General features: G+C 66.0%; 1 protein-coding gene across 1 annotated transcript; it reads left to right on the top strand.

The window, feature by feature from the left end:
- Nucleotides 1–440: 440 nt before the first annotated feature.
- On the top strand, nucleotides 441–24,153 carry SYMPK (symplekin scaffold protein). Its single transcript, XM_086481324.1, is given in 24 exon segments — nucleotides 441–548; nucleotides 874–939; nucleotides 1,027–1,080; nucleotides 1,233–1,244; nucleotides 1,246–1,307; nucleotides 3,647–3,773; nucleotides 3,886–4,135; nucleotides 4,240–4,260; nucleotides 4,263–4,409; nucleotides 7,659–7,895; nucleotides 11,857–11,903; nucleotides 11,905–12,015; nucleotides 12,114–12,264; nucleotides 16,440–16,653; nucleotides 19,725–19,875; nucleotides 19,965–20,203; nucleotides 22,119–22,200; nucleotides 22,308–22,421; nucleotides 22,556–22,703; nucleotides 22,781–22,941; nucleotides 23,043–23,149; nucleotides 23,264–23,366; nucleotides 23,472–23,707; nucleotides 23,877–24,153. Coding segments are annotated over 24 exon segments (3,186 nt in total). The 5' UTR covers nucleotides 441–479.
- Nucleotides 24,154–25,202: the final 1,049 nt, after the last annotated feature.

Genomic DNA, 25,202 nt, shown 5'->3' on the forward strand with positions numbered 1-25,202 from the left:
GGGGCACTTGGAGTATCCCAGGGGCCATATAGAGGATCCCAGGGGCTGTATCGGGCGTGTCTGGGCCGTACAGTGCCACCCAGGAGCCCTATAGAGCAACCTGGGACCGTATGGGGCAAGCTAGAGGTGTCTGGGGCCACCCAGGGGCCATATAGGGCATGCCAGGGGGCTGCACAGGGCATCCTAGGAGCCCTATAGACCATTCTGGGACCATAAAGGGTATCCCCGGGGGTGTATGGAGCATCTCTGGGCCGTATAGAGCATCCTGGGGCCATATGGGGTGTTGGGGACAGCCATGGGGGCCCTATAGCCCATCCCAGCTGCCCTATGGGGCATCTCAGGGCTGTATAGGAGCCTCCCTTGGGGGTCCTCGGGGGGGGGGGGGCGCATATAGGATGTGATGCAGTTCTGCCCTTCCCTTCCCCCCCCCAGGGTGGAGCCATGGCGGGGGTGGGGGTCGCCGAGGGCCCAGCCCCCGCATGAGCGTGGCCTCCCAGTTCTTCAGCGAGGAGGAGTGTGGGAGCGACGGCATGAGCACCTCGGAACGGGTGGGGCTGGGGTCCAATTTGGGGGGTGTGGGGGGGTGTGGGGGGGTTATCTCCTGGGAGGCTGGGATTGGGGGGAGGAGGGTCCCTGGGATGGAGGAGGGGGGGGCGGGGGGGGGGAAGGTCCCCAGCATCCTCAGGATGGGGGGAGGCAGGATCCACCCTGGGGATCTGGTGGTGGTGACCCCCCAAGGGGGCAGAGTGGGTTTGGTGAAGGGAGGGAGTGAGGGGGGTGGGGATGCAGTTTGGGGACACCAGCTGGGATGGGGGGGCGCACTGGGGGGACCCCCCCCCCACCTCTTCCCAGCACTGAACTGGGTCCCTGCAGGTGGTGGATCTCCTCAACCAGGCGGCTTTGATCAGCAACGACTCCAAAATCAACCTCCTCAAGCAGGTGGGTGGGGGAGGGGCAGCCCGGGGGGGCGGGGGGGAGGGGGTGGCCTCGTCCCCCGTGTCCCCACCGTGTCCCTTTCGTCCCCAGGTGCAGGAGTTGATCATCAACAAGGACCCGACGTTGCTGGACAACTTCTTGGACGTGAGTAGAAGATCCCAGCGGGTTGGGATCCATCCCTGGGGAGAGGGGGAGGGGAAGAGCTGGGATGGATCCAGTGGGATGTAGGATGGAGCTGGGATCGATCCAGCCCGGTGCTGAGCCCCCCCTTTTTGCTGTGTATCCCCCCCCCCCAGGAGATCATCGCTTTTCCAGGTTGATAAATCCATCGAGGTGCGGAAATTCGTGGTGGGCTTCATCGAGGAAGCCTGGTAAGGGGGGGAGGGGGGGAGGGGGGTTTAGGGGGGCTCAGCACCCACTTAGGGGGGGCTGAGCATCACCCTTGTGGGGGGGGGGCGGTGCTGGGGGGCTCTGCACCACCCCCCGTGTCTCAGGGGATGGATGTGGCCCCATCCAGGGTTTTGGGGAGAGGGGTGCTGAGCAACCCCCCCCCCCCGTTCTCCCGCGGCTCTTTTGTGGGTGGTGGAGCGGCCGTTGATGGGGGGAGGGGTGGCCCGTGTCGTGTCCCCCCCCCTTCCCCGTGCCCGTGTCGTGTCGTGTCCCCCCCCCTCGTGGCCCGTGTCGTGTCCCCCCCCCCTCCTCGTGGCCCGTGTCGTGTGTGTCCCCCCCCCTCCTCGTGGCCCGTGTCTCGTGTCCCCCCCCTCCCTCCTCGTGGCCCGTGTCGTGTCCCCCCCCCCCCTCGTGGCCCGTGTCGTGTGTCGTCCCCCCCCCTCGTGGCCCGTGTCGTGTGTCCCCCCCCCTCCTCGTGGCCCGTGTCGTGTCCCCCCCCCCCCCTCCTCGTGGCCCGTGTCGTGTGTCCCCCCCCCCCTCCTCGTGGCCCGTGTCGTGTGTCCCCCCCCCTCCTCGTGGCCCGTCGTCCCCCCCCCCGTGTCGTGTGTCCCCCCCCCCTCCTCGTGGCCCGTGTCGTGTGTCCCCCCCCCCTCCTCGTGGCCCGTGTCGTGTGTCCCCCCCCTCCTCGTGGCCCGTGTCGTGTGTCCCCCCCCCTCCTCGTGGCCCGTGTCGTGTGTCCCCCCCCCCTCCTCGTGGCCCGTGTCGTGTCCCCCCCCTCCTCGTGGCCCGTGTCTCGTGTGTCCCCCCCTCCTCGTGGCCGTGTCTCGTGTGTCCCCCCCCCTCCTCGTGGCCCGTGTCTCGTGTGTCCCCCCCCCTCCTCGTGGCCCGTGTCTCGTGTGTCCCCCCCCCCTCCTCGTGGCCCGTGTCTCGTGTGTCCCCCCCCCTCCTCGTGGCCCGTGTCTCGTGTGTCCCCCCCCTCCTCGTGGCCCGTGTCTCGTGTGTCCCCCCCCCTCCTCGTGGCCCGTGTCTCGTGTGTCCCCCCCCCTCCTCGTGGCCCGTGTCTCGTGTGTCCCCCCCCCCTCCTCGTGGCCCGTGTCTCGTGTGTCCCCCCCCTCCTCGTGGCCGTGTCTCGTGTGTCCACCCCCCCTCCTCGTGGCCCGTGTCTCGTGTGTCCCCCCCCCTCCTCGTGGCCCGTGTCGTGTCCCCCCCCCTCCTCGTGGCCCGTGTCGTGTCCCCCCCCTCCTCGTGGCCGTGTCGTGTGTCCCCCCCCCCCTCGTGGGCCCGTGTCGTGTGTCCCCCCCCCCCTCGTGGCCCGTGTCGTGTCCCCCCCCCTCCTCGTGGCCCGTGTCGTGTCCCCCCCCTCCTCGTGGCCCATCTGTGTCGTGTGTGTCCCCCCCGTGGCACGTGTGTGTGTCCCTGTCCCGTCGTCCGTGTCCCCCCCCCCCCCGTGGCGCGTGTCCCCGTCCGTGTGTGTCGTCCCCCCCCCGTGGCGCGTGTCCCCGTCCGTGTGTGTCGTCCCCCCCCCCGTGGCGCGTGTCCCCGTCCGTGTGTGTCGTCCCCCCCCCCGTGGCGCGTGTCCCCGCGTCGCATGTGTCCCCCCCCCCGTGGCGCGTGTCCCCGCGTCGTGTCCCCCCCCCCCCCGTGGCGCGTGTCCCCGTGTCGTGTCCCCCCCCGTGGCGCGTGTCCCCGCGTCCCCGTCCCCCCCCGTGTCCCGTGTCCCCGCGTCCCCCCGTCCCCCCCGCCCCGTGGCCCGTGTCCCCGTGTCCCCCCGTCCCCCCGCCCCGTGGCCCGTGTCCCCGCGTCCCCCCCGTCCCCCCCGTGGCCCGTGTCCCCGCGTCCCCCCGTCCCCCGCCCCGTGGCCCCGCGTCCCCCCCGTCCCCCGCCCCGCGTCCCCCCGTCCCCCGCCCCGTGGCCCCGCGTCCCCCGTCCCCCCCCCCGTGGCGCGCGTCCCCGCGTGTCCCCCCCCCGTGGCGCGCGTCCCCGCGTGTCCCCCCCCGTGGCGCGCGTCCCCGCGTGTCCCCCCCCCCGTGGCCCGCGTCCCCGCGCGTCCCCCCCCGTGGCCCGCGTCCCCGCGCGTCCCCCCCCGTGGCCCGCGTCCCCGCGCGTCCCCCCCCGTGGCCCGCGTCCCCGCGCGTCCCCCCCCGTGGCCCGCGTCCCCGCGCGTCCCCCCCCGTGGCCCGTGTCCCCGCGTCTCCCCCCGTGGCCCGTGTCCCCATATCCCTCCCCCCTGTGTCGCCGGCGTCCGCGTGTGTGTCCGTGTTGTCCCCCCCCCCCGCGCCCCCCGTGTCCCCCCCCTCACGCCCCCTGTCCCCTCCCCCAGCAAAAGGGACATCGAGCTGCTCCTCAAGCTCATCGCCAACCTCAACATGCTCCTCAAGGACGAGAACGTCAACGTGGTGAAGAAGGCCATTCTCACCATGACCCAGCTCTACAAGGTGGCCCTGCAGGTGGGGACACTCTTTTTTCGGGGGGGGGGGAAGCTGCTGGGGGTGCCTTTTGGGTTGAAGGGGGGGAGGGGGGGTCCCAGGCCGGGAGGATTAACCCTTTGCGTGCCCGCAGTGGATGGTGAAGTCGAAGGTGATCAGCGAGCTGCAGGAGGCCTGTTGGGAGATGATGACGGCCATGGCGGGCGACATCGTCCTCCTCCTCGATTCGGACAACGACGGCGTCCGCACCCACGCCATCAAATTCATGGAGGGGCTCATCATCACCCTCTCCCCCCGCGTGGCCGATTCGGACGTCCCCAAACGTCACGAGAACGACATCAGCCTCGAGCGCGTCCCCCGGGATCACCCTTACATCAAATACAGTGAGGAGGAAGGGGGGTGGGGAAGGGGAGGGGGTCTTCTCGGAGAGCGGGGAACCCCTGAGTTGAGGGGGTGTCATCCAACCCCCCACCCCACCCCCCTTTAGACGTGCTGTGGGAGGAAGGCAAGCCGCCCTGGAGCAGCTCCTCAAGTTCATGGTGCACCCGGCCATCTCCAGCATCAACCTGACGGCCGCGCTGGGCTCGTTGGCCACCATCGCCCGCCAGAGGCCCATGTTCATGGCCGAGGTCATCCAGGCCTACGAGACCCTCCACGGTGAGGAACGGCCGGCGTCACCGTCACCAGAGGGTCCTCGGTGGCATCCCGTCACCACAAGTTCCTCCTGCTCCTCTGAGGGGGGGGGGGGGGATCCTGGAGGTCCCCGGGGTCACCTCCTGGGGGGGTTGGGGAGCCGAAGGTCCTTGGGCCTGGTTCTTGGGGTCACCTCCTGGGGGGGTTGGGGAGCCGAAGGTCCTTGGGCCTGGTTCTTGGGGTCACCTCCTGGGGTGTTGGAGACCCAAAGATCCTTGGTCCTGGATCCCGGGGTCACCTCCTGGGGGGGGGTTGGGGAGCCGAAGGTCCTTGGGCCTGGTTCTTGGGGTCATCTCCTGGGGGTTGGGAACTAAAGGTCCTTGGCCCTGGTTCTTGGGGTCATGTCTTGGGGGTTGGGGACCTAAAGGTCACCTCCTGGGGCGTTGGAGACCCAAAGATCCTTGATCCTGGTTCCCGGGGTCACCTCCTGGGGTGTTGGAGACCCAAAGATCCTTGATCCTGGTTCCCGGGGTCACCTCCTGGGGGTTGGGGACCCAAATGTTCTTGGTCCTGATTCCTGGGGTCACCTCCTGGGGGGGTTGGGGACCCAAATATCCTTGGTCCTGGTTCCCAGGGTCACCTCCTGGGGGCTCGGGACCCAAAGATCCTTGGTCCTGGTTCCCAGGGTCACCTCCTGGGGGTTGGGGACCAAAAGGTCACCTCCTGGTGGGTTGGGGACCCAAAGATCCTTGGGTCTGGTTCCCAGGGTCATCTCCTGTGGGTTGGGGACCCAAATGTTCTTGGTCCTGGTTCTTGGGGTCACCTCGTGTGGGGTTGGGGACCCAAAGATTCTTAGTCCTGGTTCCCGGGGTCACCTCCTAGGGGGTTGGAGACCCAAAGATCCTTGGTCCTGGTTCCCAGGGTCACCTCCTGGGGGTTGGGGACCCAAAGGTCCTCGGGCCTGATTCCTGGGGTCACCTCCTGGGAGTTGGAGACCCAAATATCCTTGGTCCTGGTTCCAGGGGTCACCTCCTGGGGGGTTGGAGACCAAATATCCTTGGTCCTGGTTCTTGGGGTCACCTCCTGGGGGGTTGGGGACCCAAAGATCCTTGGTTCTGGTTCTTGGGGTCACCTCCTGGGGGGTTGGGGACCCAAAGATCCTTGGTCCTGGTTCCCAGGGTCACCTCCTGGGGGTTGGGGACCAAAAGGTCACCTCCTGGTGGGTTGGGGACCCAAAGATCCTTGGGTCTGGTTCCCAGGGTCATCTCCTGTGGGTTGGGGACCCAAATGTTCTTGGTCCTGGTTCTTGGGGTCACCTCGTGTGGGGTTGGGGGACCCAAAGATTCTTAGTCCTGGTTCCCGGGGTCACCTCCTAGGGGGTTGGGGACCCAAGGATCCTTGGTCCTGGTTCCCGGGGTCACCTCGTGTGGGGGTTGGGGACCCAAAGATCCTTGGTCCTGGTTCCTGGGGTCACCTCCTGGGGGGGTTGAGGACCCAAATATCCTTGGACCTGGTTCTTGGGGTCACCTCCTGTGGGGTTGGGGACCCAAAGATCCTTGGTCCTGGTTCCGGGGGTCACCTCGTGTGGGGTTGGGGACCCAAAGATCCTTGGTCCTGGTTCCCGGGGTCACCTCCTGGGGGTTGGGGACCCAAATATCCTTGGTCCTGGTTCTTGGGGTCACCTCCTGGGGGGTTGGGGACCCAGATGTTCTTGGTCCTGGTTCCCGGGGTCACTTCCTGTGGGGTTGGGGACCCAAAGATCCTTGGCCCTGGATCCCGGGGTAACCTCCTGGGGGGTTGGGGATCCAAATGTCCTTGGTCCTGGTTCTTGGGGTCACCTCCTGGGGGTTCGGGACCCAAAGATCCTTGGTCCTGGTTCTTGGGGTCATCTCCTGGGGGGTTGGGGACCCAAAGATCCTTGGCCCTGGATCCCGGAGTCACCTCCTGTGGGGTTGGGGACCCAAAGATCCTTGGTCCTGGTTCCCGGGGTCACCTCCTGGGGGGTTGGGGACCTATAGATCCTTGATCCTGGTTCTTGGGGTCACCTCCTGTGGGGTTGGGGACCCAAAGATCCTTGGTCCTGGTTCCCGGGGTCACCTTCTGGGGGGTTGGGGACCCAAAGATCCTTGGCCCTGGATCCCGGAGTCACCTCTTGGGGGGTTGGGGACCCAAATATCCTTGGTCCTGGTTCCTGGGGTCACCTCCTGGGGGGGTTGAGGACCCAAATATCCTTGGACCTGGTTCTTGGGGTCACCTCCTGGGGGTTCGGGACCCAAAGATCCTTGGTCCTGGTTCTTGGGGTCACCTCCTGGGGGTTGGGGACCAAAAGGTCACCTCCTGGTGGGTTGGGGACCCAAAGATCCTTGGTCCTGGTTCCCAGGGTCACCTCCTGGGGGGTTGGGGACCCAAAGATCCTTGGCCCTGGTTCTTGGGGTCATGTCTTGGGGGTTGGGGACCTAAAGGTCACCTCCTGGGGCGTTGGAGACCCAAAGATCCTTGGTCCTGGTTCCCAGGGTCACCTCCTGGGGGTTCGGGACCCAAAGATCCTTGGTCCTGGTTCCCGGGGTCACCTCCTGGGGGTTCGGGGACCCAAAGATCCTTGGACCTGGTTCTTGGGGTCACCTCGTGTGGGGTTGGGGACCCAAAGATCCTTGGCCCTGGATCCCGGGGTAACCTCCTGGGGGGTTGGGGATCCAAATGTCCTTGGTCCTGGTTTTTGGGGTCACCTCCTGGCGGGTTGAGGACCCAAAGATCCTTGGTCCTGGTTCTTGGGGTCACCTCCTGGGGGTTGGGGACCCAAAGATCCTTGGTCCTGGTTCTTGGGGTCACCTCGTGTGGGGTTGGGGACCCAAAGATCCTTGGCCCTGGATCCCGGAGTCACCTCCTGGGGGGTTGGGGACCCAAAGATTCTTGGGTCTGGTTCCCAGGGTCATCTCCTGTGGGTTGGGGACCCAAATGTTCTTGGTCCTGGTTCTTGGGGTCACCTCGTGTGGGGTTGGGGGCCCAAAGATTCTTGGTCCTGGTTCCCGGGGTCACCTCCTGGGGGGTTGGGAACCCAAAGATCCTTGGTCCTGGTTCTTGGGGTCACCTCCTGGGGGGCTGGGGACCCGAAGATCCTTGGTCCTGCATCCCAGATGCCCAATTTCCATCTCAACCAAAGACCCAAGCTCCCCCCCACCCTCCTGCCAGCACTGGGTCCCAATGACCCCCCACCACGGTGTCCCATGTCCCTCACACGAGGTTCCTTTCCCTCCCTCCCCCCAACTTTTACAGCCAACCTGCCCCCCACCTTGGCCAAATCGCAGGTGAGCAGCGTCCGGAAGAACCTGAAGCTTCATCTCCTGAGCATCCTACGACACCCTTCCTCGGGGGACTTCCAACCCCAGATCACCACCCTCCTCGTCGACCTGGGCACCCAACAGGCCGAGATCGCCCGCAGCATGCCCAGCCCCCGCGACACCCGCAAACGCCCCCGCGACGAGCCCGACGCCGCCAAGAAGATGAAGATGGGTGAGACCCGGCGGGTCACCGGGGGCTCTTCCCCCCCCCAGCCCCGGAGCGCGAAGTGCCCCTCAGGTCCTCCCAGTGCTCTCCTGGGGACAGTTAGTGGCATCAAACACCCCCTCAGGTCCTCCCAGTGCTCTCCTGGGGACAGTTAGTGGCATTAAACACCCCCTCAGGTCCTCCCAGTGCTCTCCTGGGGACAGTTAGTGGCATTAAACACCCCCTCAGGTCCTCCCAGTGCCACTAAGGGTCCTCCCAGTGCCCTCCTGAGGGCAGATGGGGGCATTAAATGCCCTCTAGATCCTCTTAGTGTCCCTCAGGGCCCTCTCAGTCCCTCCTGAGGTCCTGCCAGTGCTCTCCTGGGGACAGTTAGTGGCATTAACCCCCCCCCAAGTCCTTTCAGTGCCACTAAGGGTCCTTCCAGCCCCTCCTGAGGTTCTCCCAGTGCTCTCCTGGGGACAGTTAGTGGCATTAAACACCCCCTGAGGTCCTCCCAGTGCTCTCCTGGGGACAGTTAGTGGCATTAAACACCCCCTCAGGTCCTCCCAGTGCTCTCCTGGGGACAGTTAGTGGCATTAAACACCTCCTCAGGTCCTCCCAGTGCTCTCCTGGGGACAGTTAGTGGCATTAAACACCCCCTCAGGTCCTCCAGTGCTCTCCTGGGGACAGTTAGTGGCATTAAACACCCCCTGAGGTCCTCCTAGTGCTCTCCTGGGGACAGTTAGTGGCATTAAACACCCCCTGAGGTCCTCCCAGTGCTCTCCTGGGGACAGTTAGTGGCATTAAACACCCCCTGAGGTCCTCCCAGTGCTCTCCTGGGGACAGTTAGTGGCATCAAACACCCCCTCAGGTCCTCCCAGTGCTCTCCTGGGGACAGTTAGTGGCATCAAACACCCCCTCAGGTCCTCACAGTGCTCTCCTGGGGACAGTTAGTGGCATTAAACACCCCCTCAGGTCCTCCCAGTGCCACTAAGGGTCCTTCCAGTCCCTCCTGAGGTTCTCCCAGTGCTCTCCTGGGGACAAGTGGTGGCATTAAACCCCCCCTGAGTCCTTCCAGTGCCACTAAGGGTCCTTCCAGTCCCTCCTGAGGTTCTCCCAGTGCTCTCCTGGGGACAAGTGGTGGCATTAAACCCCCCCTGAGTCCTTCCAGTGCCACTAAGGGTCCTTCCAGTCCCTCCTGAGGTTCTCCCAGTGCTCTCCTGGAGACAAGTGGTGGCATTAAACCCCCCCTGAGTCCTTCCAGTGCCACTAAGGGTCCTTCCAGTCCCTTCTGAGGGCAGATGGGGACATTAAATGCCCTCTAGATCCTCCTCGTGTCCCTCAGCGCCCTCTCAGCCCCTTCTGACGTCCTCCCAGTGCTCTCCTGGGGACAAGGGGTGGCATTAAACACCCCCTAAGTGCCACTAAGGGTCCTTCCAGTCTTTCCTGACGTTCTCTTAGTCCCTTCCTGGTCATACTGGGGGGTGGGTAGTGGTAGTTAATGCCTCTCAGGTCCTCCCAGTGCCCTCCTGAGGGCAGATGGGGACATTAAATGTCCTCTAGATCCTCCTCGTGTCCCTCATGGTCCTCTTAGCCCCTCCTGAGGTCCTCCCAGTGCTCTCCTGGGGACAAGTGGTGGCATTAAAGCCCCCCTAAGTCCTTCCATTGCCAATAAGGGTCTTTCCAACCCCTCCTCAGGTCCTCCCAGTGCTCTCCTGGGGACAGTTAGTGGCATTAAACACCCCCTGAGGTCCTCCCAGTGCTCTCCTGGGGACAGTTAGTGGCATTAAACACCCCCTCAGGTCCTCCCAGTGCTCTCCTGGGGACAGTTAGTGGCATTAAACACCCCCTCAGGTCCTCCCAGTGCTCTCCTGGGGACAGTTAGTGGCATTAAACACCCCCTCAGATCCTCCCAGTGCCACTAAGGGTCCTTCCAGTCCCTCCTGAGGGCAGATGGGGACATTAAATGCCCTCTAGATCCTCCTTGTGTTCCTCAGGGCCCTCTCAGTCCCTCCTGAGGTCCTCCCAGTGCTCTCCTGAGGATGGTTGGTGGCATTAAACCCCCCCTGAGTCCTTCCAGTGCCACTAAGGGTCCTTCCAGCCCCTCCCAAGGTTCTCTCAGTCCCTTCCTGGTCACACTGGGGTTTGGTAGTGGCATGAAGTGCCCTTCAGGTCCTCCCAGTTCCTCCTGAGGGCAGATGAGGACATTAAATGTCCTCTAGATCCTCCTCGTGTCCCTCAGGGCCCTCTCAGTCCTTCCTGAGGTCCTCCCAGTGCTCTCCTGGGGACAAGTGGTGGCATTAAACCCCCTCTGAGTCCTTCCAGTGCTACTAAGGGTCTTTCCAGCCCCTCCTGAGGTTCTCCCAGTGCTCTCCTGGAGACAAGTGGTGGCATTAAAGACCCCCTGAGTCCTTCCAGTGCCACTAAGGGTCCTTCCAGTCCCTCCTGAGGTTCTCCCAGTGCTCTCCTGGGGACAGTTAGTGGCATTAAACACCCCCTGAGGTTCTCCCAGTGCTCTCCTGGGGACAGTTAGTGACATTAAACACCTCCTCAGGTCCTCCCAGTGCTCTCCTGGGGACAGTTAGTGGCATCAAACACCCCCTCAGGTCCTCCCAGTGCTCTCCTGGGGACAGTTAGTGGCATTAAACACCCCCTGAGGTCCTCCCAGTGCTCTCCTGGGGACAGTTAGTGGCATTAAACACCCCCTCAGGTCCTTCCAGTGCCACTAGGGGTCCTTCCAGTCTTTCCTGAGGTTCTCTCAGTCCCTTCCTGGTCATACTGGAGGTTGGGTAGTGGCATGAAGTGCCCTTCAGGTCCTCCCAGTGCCCTCCTGAGGGCAGATGGGGACATTAAATGTCCTCTAGATCTTCCTCGTGTCCCTCATCGTCCTCTCAGCCCCTCCTGACATCCTCCCGTTGCTCTCCTGGGGACAGGGGGTGGCATTAAACACCCCCTAAGTGCCACTAAGAGTCCTTCCAGTCCCTCCTGAGGGCAGATGGGGACATTAAATGCCCTCTAGATCCTCCTCGTGTCCCTCAGGGTCCTCTTAGCCCCTCCTGAGGTCCTCCCAGTGCTCTCCTGGGGACAAGTGGTGGCCTTAAAGCCCCCCTAAGTCCTTCCGTTGCCACTAAGGGTCTTTCCAACCCCTCCTGAGGTTCTCCCAGTGCTCTCCTGGGGACAGTTAGTGGCATCAAACACCCCCTCAGGTCCTCCCAGTGCTCTCCTGGGGACAGTTAGTGGCATTAAACACCCCCTCAGGTCCTCCCAGTGCCACTAAGGGTCCTCCCAGTGCCCTCCTGAGGGCAGATGGGGACATTAAATGCTCTCTAGATCCTCCTCATGTCCCTCAGGGCCCTCTCAGCCTCTCCTGAGGTCCTCCCAGTGCTCTCCTGGGGACAGGGGGTGGCATTAACCCCCCCCTAAGTCCTTCCAGTGCCACTAAGGGTCCTTCCAGTCCCTCCTGAGGGCAGATGGGGACATTAAATGCCCTCCAGATCCTCCTAGCGTCCCTCAGGGCCCTCTCAGTCCTTCCTGAGGTCCTCCCAGTGCTCTCCTGAGGAAGGTTGGTGGCATTAAGCGCCCCCTAAGTCCTTCCAGTGCCACTAAAAGTCCTTCCAGCTCCTCCTGAGGTTCTCCCAGTGCTCTCCTGGGGACAAGTGGTGGCATTAAACCCCCCCTACGTCCTTCCAGTGCCACTAAGGGTCCTTCCAGCCCCTCCCAAGGTCCTCCCAGTCCCTTCCTCGTCACACTGGCGGGAGCGGGGTGGCATGAAACCCCCCCCCCTCATGTCCTCCCAGTGCCCCCTTCGGGTCTTCCCAGCGCTCTCCTGGGACCCAAGTGGCGGCACAACACCCCCCCCCCCCCCCTCACCGTCTTCTCCGGGACCCTTCCCGCTTGGCGGTGGCCGGTCAACTTCGGGGGGGGGGGGGACGGGGGACGGAATGACACCCCCTTTCCCCCCCCCCCCCCCCCGGTGTGTCCTCAGCAGAGCCCCCCCTGGGCGAAGACGACGAGGACAAGGATCTGGAAGCCCCGTTGGCGGGCGGCGGCGGCGAAAACCGCCGGTCAAGCCGGCGGCCCTTCGGATACCGACATCACGGCCGAGTTCCTGCAGCCGCTGCTCAGCCCGGAGAACGTCGCCAACCTGGTGAGGGGACAAAAAGGGACGGGACAAGGAAGGGGAAGGTGTGGTGGGCCCAACCCCCCATCTTCGTTATTTTTTTGGGGGGGGGGGACGACACACAGGTGCTGATCAGCATGGTGTACCTCCCCGAAGCCATGCCGGCGTCGTTCCAGGCCACCTACACGCCGGTGGAGTCGGCCGGCACCGAGGCGCAGATCAAACACCTCGCTCGCCTCATGGCCACCCAGATGACGGCGGCGGGGCTGGGCCCCGGTGAGCGGGGGGAGGGGAGGGACACCCACCCGGGATGGGGGGAGGGTGGGGGGGGTGTCCCGTGTCACCCCGCTTCTGCTGCGCCTTGGGGGGGCGTGGGGTTCCTGCTGCGCCTCGGGAGGTGGCTGAAAAACGGAGCTGGGAGGGTTGGGGGGCAGCTGGAGGGTTGTGGCTAGTGCTGGGCCGCTGGGGGCTAGTGGTAGGGGTTGCCATAGACCGGAGGGGGGGGTTGTCCCGTGTCACCCCGCTTCTGCTGCGCCTTGGGGGGGGCGTGGGGTTCCTGCTGCGCCTCGGGAGGTGGCTGAAAGGCGGAGCTGGGAGGGTTGGGGGGCAGCTGGAGGGTTGTGGCTAGTGCTGGGCCCGTGGGGGCTAGTGGTAGGGGTTGCCATAGACCGGAGGGGGGGGTTGTCCCGTGTCACCCCGCTTCTGCTGCGCCTTGGGGGGGCGTGGGGCTCCTGCTGCGCCTCGGGAGGTGGCTGAAGGATGGAGCTGGGAGGGTTGGGGGGCAGCTGGAGGGTTGTGGCTAGTGCTGGGCTGCTGGGGGCTAGTGGTAGGGGTTGCCCTGGATAGGGGTGGGGGGTGGTTGTCCTGTGTCACCCCACTTCTGCTGTGCTTTGGGAGCTTCTGCTGCACCTTGGGAGGTGGCTGAAGGACGGAGCTGGGAGGGTTGGGGGGCAGCTGGAAGGTTGTGGCTAGTGCTGGGCCCGTGGGGGCTAGTGGTAGGGGTTGCCCTGGATGGGGGGGGGTGGTTGTCCCGTGTCACCCCGCTTCTGCTGCGCCTTGGGGGGGGCGTGGGGTTCCTGCTGCGCCTGGGGAGGTGGCTGAAAGGCGGAGCTGGGAGGGTTGGGGGGCAGCTGGAGGGTTGTGGCTAGTGCTGGGCCGCTGGGGGCTAGTGGTAGGGGTTGCCATAGACCGGAGGGGGGGGTTGTCCCGTGTCACCCCACTTCTGCTGCGCCTTGGGGGGGCGTGGGGTTCCTGCTGCGCCTCGGGAGGTGGCTGAAAGGCGGAGCTGGGAGGGTTGGGGGGCAGCTGGAGGGTTGTGGCTAGTGCTGGGCCCGTGGGGGCTAGTGGTAGGGGTTGCCATAGACCGGAGGGGGGGGTTGTCCTGTGTCACCCCACTTCTGCTGTGCTTTGGGAGCTTCTGCTGCACCTTGGGAGGTGGCTGAAGGACAGAGCTGGGAGGGTTGGGGGCCACCAGGAGGGTTGTGGCTAGTGCTAGGCCCGTGGGGGCTAGTGGTAGGGGTTGCCCTGGAACGGGGGGGGGGGTGGTTGTCCCGTATCACCCCGCTTCTGCTGCACTTGGGGGGGCGTGGGGTTCCTGCTGCGCCTCGGGAGGTGGCTGAAAAACGGAGCTGGGAGGGTTGGGGGCAGCTGGAGGGTTGTGGCTAGTGCTAGGCCCGTGGGGGCTAGTGGTAGGGGTTGCCATAGACCGGAGGGGGGGGTTGTCCCGTGTCACCCCGCTTCTGCTGCGCTTTGGGAGCTTCTGCTGCACCTCGGGAGGTGGCTGAAGGACGGAGCTGGGAGGCTTGGGGGGCACCAAGAGGGTTGTGGCTAGTGCTGGGCCCGTGGGGGCTAGTGGTAGGGGTTGCCCTGGATCGGGGGGGGTGGTTGTCCCGTGTCACCCCGCTTCTGCTGTGCTTTGGGGGGCGTGGGGTTCCTGCTGCGCCTCGGGAGGTGGCTGAAGGATGGAGCTGGGAGGGTTGGGGGGCAGCTGGAGGGTTGTGGCTAGTGCTGGGCCGCTGGGGGCTAGTGGTAGGGGTTGCCATAGACCGGAGAGGGTGGTTGTCCCGTGTCACCCCGCTTCTGCTGCGCTTTGGGAGCTTCTGCTGCGCCTCGGGAGGTGGCTGAAAGGCGGAGCTGGGAGGGTTGGGGGGCAGCTGGAGGGTTGTGGCTACTGCTAGGCCCGTGGGGGCTAGTGGTAGGGGTTGCCCTGGATGGGGGGGGGTGGTTGTCCCGTGTCACCCCGCTTCTGCTGCACCTTGGGGGGGCGTGGGGTTCCTGCTGCGCCTTGGGAGGTGGCTGAAGGACGGAGCTGGGAGGGTTGGGGGCCACCAGGAGGGTTGTGGCTAGTGCTGGGCTGCTGGGGGCTAGTGGTAGGGGTTGCCCTGGATAGGGGTGGGGGATGGTTGTCCCGTGTCACCCCACTTCTGCTGCGCTTTGGGAGCTTCTGCTGCACCTCGGGAGGTGGCTGAAGGACGGAGCTGGGAGGGTTGGGGGCCACCAGGAGGGTTGTGGCTAGTGCTAGGCTCGTGGGGGCTAGTGGTAGGGGTTGCCCTGGAACGGGGGGGGGGTGGTTGTCCCGTATCACCCCGCTTCTGCTGTGCTTTGGGGGGCGTGGGGCTCCTGCTGCGCCTCGGGAGGTGGCTGAAGGACGGAGCTGGGAGGGTTGGGGGGCAGCTGGAGGGTTGTGGCTAGTGCTGGGCCGCTGGGGGCTAGTGGTAGGGGTTGCCATAGACCGGAGGGGGTGGTTGTCCCGTGTCACCCCGCTTCTGCTGCGCCTTGGGGGGGCGTGGGGTTCCTGCTGCGCCTTGGGAGGTGGCTGAAAAATGGAGCTGGGAGGGTTGGGGGGCAGCTGGAGGGTTGTGGCTAGTGCTGGGCCGCTGGGGGCTAGTGGTAGGGGTTGCCCTGGATCGGCGGGGGGGTGGTTGTCCCATGTCACCCCACTTCTGCTGTGCTTTGGGAGCTTCTGCTGCACCTCGGGAGGTGGCTGAAGGACGGAGCTGGGAGGGTTGGGGGGCAGCTGGAGGGTTGTGGCTAGTGCTGGGCCCGTGGGGGCTAGTGGTAGGGGTTGCCCTGGTCCATAGAGCCCTCAGCAACAGGGACAGGAAGGGACAAGGGGCACCCTCAGCCAGTTTGGGGACGGTGCTGAACTGGGAGGACTGGTGGCCGCGTCGCAAGGCCCCTGGGCAAGCTGGAGAGGAACCTCCTGAGGTTCCACCAGGGGCAAGCGGAGGGTCCTGGGGGGGGAGGGGGGGGGGAGGGGGGGAGGGGAGGAACAACCCCACGCCCCAGTCCGGCCTGGGGGGGGGTGAGCTACTGGGGAGCAGAGAGGGACTGGGAGCTGTGGTGGGGAATGGGGCGACCGTGAGGGCAGCCACGGGCCCTGGTGGCCAAGGAGGCCGGGGGTCTCCTGGGGGGGGGAGGGGGGGGGAGGGGGAGGGTCTCCTCCCACTCTGCTCCGCCCTGGAGCACTGGGTCCAGTTTGGGGCTCCCTTTCTTCAACTGGGAGCTACTGGAGGGAGCCCAGTGGGAGAGGGCTGGGTCCAGGCTTGGCCAAGGGTTCGTCTCCGATGGAGTTATCTGGGGGGTTGGTGGTATCGGGGGGGGGGGATCTGCTTGGGGGGGTGACTGGGATTGGGGTGGGACACCATGGGACAACACTGGGGACAGTCCCAGTGCCTGTTGTGGGGGTCTGGGACCTCCTTGGGGTGGTAGGTGGGACCTCCATGAGGTGGGACACCATGGGACATCCCTGGGGAGGGTCCCAGTGCCTGTTGTGGGGGTGTGGGACCTCCTTGAGGTGGTAGGTGGGGCCTCCCTGAGGTGGGACACCATGGGACATCCCTGGGGACAGTCCCAGTGCCCGTTGTGGGGTCATGGGACCTCCTTGGGGTGGTAGATGGGGCCTCCATGAGGTGGGACATCCCTGGGGACAGTCCCAGTGCCCATTGTGGGGACGTGGGACCTCCTTGAGGTGGTAGATGGGGCATCCATGAGGTGGGACACCATGGAGACATCCCTGGGGACAGTCCCAGTCCCTGTTGTGGGGACATGGGGCCTCCTTGAGGTGGTAGGTGGGGCCCCCATGAGGTGGGACACCCCAGGACATCCCTGGGGAGGGTCCCAGTGCCTGTTGTGGGGGTGTGGGACCTCCTTGGGGTGGTAGGTGGGACCTCCCTGAGGTGGGACACCCTGGAGACGTCCCTGGGGGCCCATCCAGCGCCCCCCACGGGGCCCCGAAACCCCCTTTGCCATGACCTTCCCCCTTCCCTGGGCAACCCCTGCAAGGCCACGAGCTGCCCCCAGGACCAGTCCTCCCCCCTCTGGGACCACCGTAGGGGTGGACCTCAGCATCCCAACCACCTGAGGAACCCCCCCCCCCCTTCCTCCACGCTGTCCCCTCCCTGACCGAGGAGGGGTCACCACGTTTTTGGGTGGTGTCCCCCCGACCCCAGGCGTGGAGCAGACGAAGCACCTGAAGGAGGAGCCCAAGGAGGAGAAGGCGGCCAAACCCGAGAGCGTCGTCATCAAGCGGCGCCTCTCGGCGCTGGCCCAGGGCCAGGCCATCTCCGTCCTGGGAGCCCAAGGCTCGGCCACCAACCTCCTGGAGGAGGAAGCCCCCCAAACCAAACGCCGCCCCGAGCCCATCATCCCGGCCACGCAACCCAGGTGAGATCCCACCACCCCCACAGCGGGTTGGGGAGCCCCCTTGGGTGCTGAGGAACCCTCAGGACCTTCATGGCTTCTTCTTCTTCTTCCTCCTCCCACCCCAAGCTGGGCCCCCACAGCGGGTTGGGGACCCCCTTGGGTGCTGAAGGACCCTCAGGGACCTTCATGGCTTCTTCTTCTTCCTCCTCCCCAGGCTGGGCCCCCACAGCGGGTTGGGGAGCCCCCTTGGGTGCTGAAGGACCCTCAAGGACCTTCATGGCTTCTTCTTCTTCCTCCTCCCACCCCAAGCTGGGCCCCCACAGCGGGTTGGGGAGCCCCCTTGGGTGCTGAAGGACCCTCAGGGACCTTCATTGCTTCTTCTTCTTCCTCCTCTCCCCCAAGCTGGGCCCCCACAGCGGGTCGGGGAGCCCCCTTGGGTGCTGAAGGACCCTCAGGGACCTTCACGGCTTCTTCTTGTTCCTCCCACCCCAAGCTGGGCCCCCACAGCGGGTTGGGGAGCCCCCTTGGGTGCTGAGGAACCCTCAAGGACCTTCATGGCTGCTTCTTCTTCCTCCTCCCACCCCAAGCTGGGCCCCCACAGCGGGTTGGGGAGCCCCCTTGGGTGCTGAGGAACCCTCAGGGACCTTCATGGCTTCTTCTTCTTCCTCCTCCCCCCCCAAGCTGGGCCCCCACAGCGGGCTGGGGAGCCCCCTTGGGTGCTGAAGGACCCTCAAGGACCTTCATGGCTTCTTCTTCTTCCTCCTCCCACCCCAAGCTGGGCCCCCACAGCGGGTTGGGGAGCCCCCTTGGGTGCTGAGGAACCCTCAGGACCTTCGTTGCTTCTTCTTCTTCCTCCTCCCACCCCCAAGCTGGGCCCCCACAGCGGGGTGGGGAGCCCCCTTGGGTGCTGAGGAACCCTCAGGAACCTTCATGGCTTCTTCTTCTTTCTCCTCCCACCCCAAGCTGGGCCCCCACAGCGGGTTGGGGAGCCCCCTTGGGTGCTGAGGAACCCTCAGGACCTTCATTGCTGCTTCTTTTTCCTCCTCCCCCCCAGGCTGGGCCCCCACAGCGGGTTGGGGAGCCCCCTTGGGTGCTGAAGAACCCTCAAGGACCTTCATGGCTTCTTCTTCTTCTTCCTCCCACCCCAAGCTGGGCCCCTACAGCGGGTTGGGGAGCCCCCTTGTGTGCTGAGGAACCCTCAGGACCTTCATGGCTGCTTCTTCTTCCTCCTCCCCCCCCAGGCTGGGCCCTCACAGCGGGTTGGGGAGCCCCCTTGGGTGCTGAAGGACCCTCAGGACCGTCATGGCGTCTTCTTCTTCCTCCTCCCACCCCAAGCTGGGCCCCCACAGCGGGTGGGAGCCCCCTTGGGTGCTGAGGAACCCTCAGGAACCTTCATGGCTTCTTCTTCTTCCTCCTCCCACCCCCAAGCTGGGCCCCCACAGCGGGTTGGGGACCCCCTTGGGTGCTGAGGAACCCTCAGGGACCTTCATGGCTTCTTCTTCTTCCTCCTCCCCCCCAGGCTGGGCCCCCACAGCGGGCTGGGGAGCCCCCCTTGGGTGCTGAGGAACCCTCAGGGACCTTCATGGCTTCTTCTTCTTCCTCCTCCCCCCCAGGCTGGGCCCCCACAGCGGGTTGGGGAGCCCCCTTGAGTGCTGAAGGACCCTCAGGACCATCATGGCTTCTTCTTCTTTCTCCTCCCCCCCAAGCTGGGCCCCCACAGCGGGTTGGGGAGCCCCCTTGGGTGCTGAGGAACCCTCAGGACCTTCATGGCTTCTTCTTCTTCCTCCTCCCACCCCAAGCTGGGCCCCCACAGCGGGTTGGGGAGCCCCTTGGGTGCTGAGGAACCCTCAGGACCTTCATGGCTTCTTCTTCTTCCTCCTCCCCCCCCAAGCTGGGCCCCCACAGCGGGTTGGGGAGCCCCCTTGTGTGCTGAGGAACCCTCAGGACCTTCATGGCTTCTTCTTCTTCCTCCTCCCACCCCAAGCTGGGCCCCCACAGCGGGTTGGGGAGCCCCCTTGGGTGCTGAGGAACCCTCAGGAACCTTCATGGCTTCTTCTTCTTCCTCCTCCCACCCCAAGCTGGGCCCCCACAGCGGGTTGGGGACCCCCTTGGGTGCTGAGGAACCCTCAGGGACCTTCATGGCTTCTTCTTCTTCCTCCTCCCCCCCAGGCTGGGCCCCCACAGCGGGCTGGGGAGCCCCCTTGGGTGCTGAGGAACCCTCAGGGACCTTCATGGCTTCTTCTTCTTCCTCCTCCCCCCCAGGCTGGGCCCCCACAGCGGGTTGGGGAGCCCCCTTGGGTGCTGAGGAACCCTCAGGGACCTTCATGGCTTCTTCTTCTTCCTCCTCCCCCCCAGGCTGGGCCCCCACAGCGGGTTGGGGAGCCCCCTTGGGTGCTGAGGAACCCTTAAGGACCTTCATGGCTTCTTCCTTCTCCTCCCCAGGCTGGGCCCCCACAGCGGGTTGGGGAGCCCCCTTGGGTGCTGAGGAACCCTCAGGACCTTCATGGCTTCTTCTTCTTCCTCCTCCCCTTCCAAGCTGGGCCCCCACAGCGGGTTGGGGAGCCCCCTTGGGTGCTGAGGAACCTTCTGGACCTTCATTGCTCCTTCTTCTTCCTCCTCCCACCCCAAGCTGGGCCCCCACAGCGGGTTGGGGAGCCCCCTTGGGTGCTGAAGGACCCTCAGGACCTTCATTGCTTCTTCTTCTTCCTCCTCCCCCCCAGGCTGGGCCCCCACAGCGGGTTGGGGAGCCCCCTTGCGTGCTGAAGGACCCTCAAGGACCTTCATTGCTTCTTCTTCTTCCTCCTCCCACCCCAAGCTGGGCCCCCAGAGCGGGTTGGGGAGCCCCCTTGGGTGCTGAGGAACCCTCAGGACCTTCATTGCTTCTTCTTCCTCCTCCCACCCCAAGCTGGGCCCCCACAGCGGGTTGGGGAGCCCCCTTGGGTGCTGAAGGACCCTCAAGGACCTTCATTGCTTCTTCTTCTTCCTCCTCCCACCCCAAGCTGGGCCCCCCACAGCGGGTTGGGGAGCCCCCTTGGGTGCTGAGGAACCCTCAGGAACCTTCATGGCTTCTTCTTCTTCCTCCTCCCCCCCAGGCTGGCGGGCGCCGGAGGGCGCAAGAAGGTTTTCCGCCTCGGCGACGTCCTGAAGCCGCTGAGCGAGGCGCAGGTGGAGAAGCTGAAGCTCGGCACCGTCCAGCGCATCCTCCACGCCGAACGCGCCGTGGCCTGCAGCGGGGCCGCCCAGGTATACCCCGACGACCCCCCACCCCCCTCCCCCCCAATCAAGGTGAACCCCCAAACTTTCCCTTTTCTCACGCCAGGTCTTGACTTCAGGCCCGCGTGAAGATCTTGGCGTCGCTGGTGACGCAGCTGGAGGTGCCGCTGAAGAGCGAGGTGTTGGCCTTCATCCTGGAGGACGCCCGGGGCCGGTTGGATTTGGCCTTCGCGTGGCTCTTCAAGGAGTACAACGCCTACCTGAGCCACCTCCCCGCCGGCGGGGGTCTCGAGCGTTACGACGAGTGTCTCATCGGGCTCCTCGGTGGCCTCCAGGAGAAGCCGGATCAGAAGGATGGGTCAGAGGGAGGAGGAAAAACGGGGGGTCGACGGGGACTGGGAGGGGGGGGGGGGGGGGCAATGGGGGACAAGGACAACACACACACACACACACACACACCCCCCCCCCGGCCTCCTCAGGGCCCCGGCGGTGCCGTGGGAGGGGGAAGGTGTTGGGGCTGTGAATGTCCCCGCCCCAGGGGGGGGGGCAGGTGGGGGGCTCCTGGGGGTGGGTGGTCGTCCTGCTGAGGTGGCCCCCCCTCACCCTGCCGAGGTGGCCCCCCCCTCACCCCGCCGAGGTGGCCCCCCCCCTCACCCCGCCAATGTGGCCCCCCCCCACCAATGTGTCCGTCCCCCCCGCCAATGTGTGTGTCCCCCCCCCGCCCCAATGTGTCCCCCCCCCGCCAATGTGTGTCCCCCCCCGCCAATGTGTGTCCCCCCGCCAATGTGTGTCCCCCCCCCGCCAGTGTGTCCCCCCCCCGCCAGTGTGTCCCCCCCCCCGCCAGTGTCGTCCCCCCCGCCAGTGTCGTCCCCCCGCCAGTGTCCCCCCCCCGCCAGTGTCCCCCCCCCGCCGATGTGTCCCCCCCCCCCGCCAGTGTCCCCCCCGCCAAAGTGTCCCCCCCGCCAAAGTGTCCCCCCCCGCCAAAGTGTCCCCCCCGCCAATGTGTGTCCCCCCCCCGCCAATGTGTGTCCCCCCCCCCGCCAATGTGTGTGTCCCCCCCCCGCCAATGTGTGTGTCCCCCCCCCGCCAATGTGTGTCCCCCCCCCCGCCAATGTGTGTCCCCCCCCCGCCAATGTGTGTCCCCCCCCGCCAATGTGTGTCCCCCCCCGCCAATGTGTGTCCCCCCCCGCCAGTGTGTCCCCCCCCCGCCAGTGTGTCCCCCCCCGCCAGTGTGTCCCCCCCGCCGATGTGTGTCCCCCCCCGCCGATGTGTGTCCCCCCCCCGCCAATGTGTCCCCCCCCGCCAGTGTGTCCCCCCCCGCCGATGTGTGTCCCCCCCCCGCCAGTGTGTGTCCCCCCGCCAATGTGCCCCCCCCAATGTGTCCCCCCCCGCCAATGTGTGTGTCCCCCCCGCCAATGTGTCCCCCCCCCGCCAATGTGTGTCCCCCCCCGCCAATGTGTGTCCCCCCCCGCCAATGTGTGTCCCCCCCCGCCAATGTGTGTCCCCCCCCCACCCCGCCAAGGTCCCCCCCCACCCCGCCGGTGTCCCCCCCCCACCTCGCCGAGGTCCCCCCTCACCCCACCAATGTGTCCCCCCCCCGCTGAGGTGTCGTGTCCCCCCCCCGCCAATGTCCCCCCCAACCCTGCTGAGGTCCCCACCCCACCGATGTTCCCCCACCACCCCACCGATGTCCCCCCCCCCGCCAATGTCGTCCCCCCCAGTTGAAGTGCCCCCCCCCCAGTTGAAGTGCCCCCCCCCAGTTGAAGTGCCCCCCCCCAGTTGAAGTGTCGCTCCCCCCAGTTGAAGTGTCGCCCCCCCCAGTTGAAGTGTCCCCCCCCCCAGTTGAAGTGTCCCCCCCCCCAGTTGAAGTGGTGTCCCCCCCCCAGTTGAAGTGGTGTCCCCCCCCAGTTGAAGTGGTGTCCCCCCCCAGTTGAAGTGGTGTCCCCCCCAGCCGATGTCCCCCCCCAGCCGTAGTCCCTCCCCCGGCCGAAGTGTGTGTCCCCCCCCGGCAAAGTGTCCCCCCCCCCGGCCGAAGTGTGTCCCCCCCTTCGACGTGTCCCCCCCAACCCCACTGACATCCCCCCCCGCCCTGACATCCCCACCCCACCACCATCCCCACGCCGATGTCTCCCCCCCCCACCATCCCCCCCGTGTCCCCCCCACCATCCCCCCCGTGTCCCCCCCACCATCCCCCCCCGTGTCCCCACCCCCCCCCATCCCCCCCCCCCCCCCTAACACGTGTCCCCCATCCCCCCCCCGGCGTCTCCCGGCAGGATTTTCACCAAGGTGGTGCTGAGGCGCCGCTCATTCACCGAGAGCGCGCTGGAGGTCATCCGCAAGTACTGCGAGGACGAGGTGAGCTGGGGGGGGGACACGGGACACCCCCACCCCCAGGGGCGGGGGGCTGGGGGACCCTCACGGCCCGCGTCATCCCCTTTTTTTTCCCCCCCCGTCCCCCCCAGAGCCGGACCTACCTGGGCATGTCCACCCTGCGCGACCTCATCTTCAAGCGCCCGTCGCGGCAGTTCCAGTATCTCCACGTCCTGCTGGACCTCAGCTCCCACGAGAAGGACAAGGTTGAGGAGAGGGGGGAGGGAAGAAGAGGCCCCTCAGCGACCATCCCCCCCCCCCCCCGCCCCCCTCAAGGAGTTGGGGGGACACCCCCTGCGTGGGTGTCGTCCCCGCCGTGTGACCCAGGGCCACCCCCCAGGTACGCCAGCAAGCCCTCCTCTTCATCAAACGCCTCTACGAGAAGGACCAGCTGCGGGAGTACGTGGAGAAGTTCGCCCTCAACTACCTGCAGCTCTTGGTGCACCCCAACCCCCCTTCCGTCCTTTTCGGGGCCGACAAGGACACGGGTGAGTTTTGGGAAGCGGGTGCAACCCCTGGAAAGAGGGGGGGGGGGCCGTTTTGGTGACGCCGGGGTGTGGCGCAGAGGTGGCGGCGCCGTGGACGGAGGAGACCATCAAGCAGTGCCTCTACCTCTACCTGGCGCTGCTGCCCCACAACCACAAGCTCATCCACGAGTTGGCGTCCGTCTACACCGAGGCCATCGCCGACATCAAGCGCACGGTGCTGCGGGTCATCGAGCAACCGGTGAGAGACCCCCTCCCCCTCCCCCCGTGGTGGTCGGAAGGGGACACGGTGGCCCGGTGACGCCGGTGGTTTCCCTCGCCTCCTCCCCGCCACCTTCCTAGATCCGTGGGATGGGGATGAACTCCCCCGAGCTGCTGCTGCTGGTGGAGAATTGTCCCAAGGGAGCGGAGACGCTGGTGACGCGGTGCCTCCACAGCCTGACGGACAAAGGGTGGGGGACGGGGGCGGGGGGGACACACACACACACGACGCGGTGAGGTGGCACCGTGGACCCTTCCGCCCCGCCGCGGCGGTGGGGACGACGTGTCACCTCCCTCCTGGCAGTGCCCCCCTCGCCCGAGCTGGTCAAGAGGGTCCGTGATCTCTATCACAAGCGGATGCCGGACGTGAGGTTCCTCATCCCGGTCCTCAACGGGTTGGAGAAGGTGGGAGCGTCCCCGGGTCCCCTCCCGGGGTGTCCCCGTGTCTCCTCCCGCTGTGCGTGTCCCCCCCCCCCCTTCTCCCCGCTGAGAGCTGCGGTTTTGGTGCAGAAAGAGGTGATCCAGGCGCTGCCCAAACTCATCAAGCTCAACCCCATCGTGGTCAAGGAGGTCTTCAACCGCCTGCTGGGGACGCAGCACGGTAGGGGACGGGGACGGGGACAGCCCCGGGGAGATGGGGCCGTCTCGAGGTGGCACACGGAGCCTGGCATCTCCCTGGGGACAGTTGTGGTGCCCGGTGTGGGGGTGTGGGGCCTCCTTGGGGTGGTAGGTGGGGCCTCCATGAGGTGGGACACCATGGGACATCTCTGGGGACAGTCCCAGTGGTCGCTGTGGGGACACGGGATGTTCTTGAGATGGTAGATGGGACCTCCCTGAGGTGGGACACGATGGAGACATCCCTGGGGACAGTCCCAGTGCTCGTTGTGGGGGTGTGGGGCCTCCTTGGGGTGGTAGATGGGACCTCCCTGAGGTGGGACACCATGGGACATCCCTGGGGACAGTCCCAGTGCTCGCTGTGGGGACATGGGATGTTCTTGAGGTGGTAGATGGGACCTCCCTGAGGTGGGACACGATGGAGACATCCCTGGGGACAGTCCCAGTGCCTGTTGTGGGGGCGTGGGGCCTCCTTGGGGTGGTAGATGGGGCCTCCCTGAGGTGGGACACCATGGGACATCTCTGGGGACAGTCCCAGTGCTCGTTGTGGGGACACGGGATGTTCTTGAGATGGTAGATGGGACCTCCCTGAGGTGGGACCACGATGGAGACATCCCTGGGGACAGTCCGAGTGCTCGTTGTGGGGGTGTGGGGCCTCCTTGGGGTGGTAGGTGGGGCCTCCCTGAGGTGGGACACCATGGAGACATCCCTGGGGACAGTCCCAGTGCTCGTTGTGGGGGCGTGGGGCCTCCTTGGGGTGGTAGGGTGGGGCCTCCATGAGGTGGGACACCCTGGGACATCCCTGGGGACAGTCCCAGTGCTCGTTGTGGGGACATGGGATGTTCTTGAGGTGGTAGGTGGGGCCTCCCTGAGGTGGGACACGATGGAGACATCCCTGGGGACAGTCCCAGTGCCCATTGTGGGGGTGTGGGACCTCCTTGGGGTGGTAGATGGGACCTCCCTGAGGTGGGACACCATGGAGACATCCCTGGGGACAGTCCCAGTGCTCGTTGTGGGGGCGTGGGGCCTCCTTGGGGTGGTAGGTGGGGCCTCCATGAGGTGGGACACCCTGGGACATCCCTGGGGACAGTTGTGGTGCTCGCTGTGGGACATGGGATGTTCTTGAGGTGGTAGATGGGACCTCCCTGAGGTGGGACATGATGGAGACATCCCTGGGGGACAGTCCCAGTGCTCGTTGTGGGGGTGTGGGACCTCCTTGAGGTGGTAGGTGGGGCCTCCCTGAGGTGGGACACCATGGGACATCTCTGGGGACAGTCCCAGTGCTCGTTGTGGGGACGTGGGATGTTCTTGAGATGGTAGATGGGACCTCCCTGAGGTGGGACACGATGGAGACATCCCTGGGGACAGTCCCAGTGCTCATTGTGGGGGTGTGGGACCTCCTTGAGGTGGTAGGTGGGGCCCTCCATGAGGTGGGACACCATGGAGACATCCCTGGGGACAGTCCCAGTGCTCGTTGTGGGGACATGGGATGTTCTTGAGGTGGTAGATGGGACCTCCCTGAGGTGGGACACGATGGAGACATCCCTGGGGACAGTCCCAGTGCTCGTTGTGGGGGTGTGGGACCTCCTTGGGGTGGTAGATGGGGCCTCCCTGAGGTGGGACACA

Source organism: Leptosomus discolor, unplaced genomic scaffold (genome assembly GCF_034619465.1).
Source record: "Leptosomus discolor isolate bLepDis1 unplaced genomic scaffold, bLepDis1.hap2 HAP2_SCAFFOLD_192, whole genome shotgun sequence".
NCBI classification, from domain to species: Eukaryota; Metazoa; Chordata; class Aves; order Leptosomiformes; family Leptosomidae; genus Leptosomus; species Leptosomus discolor.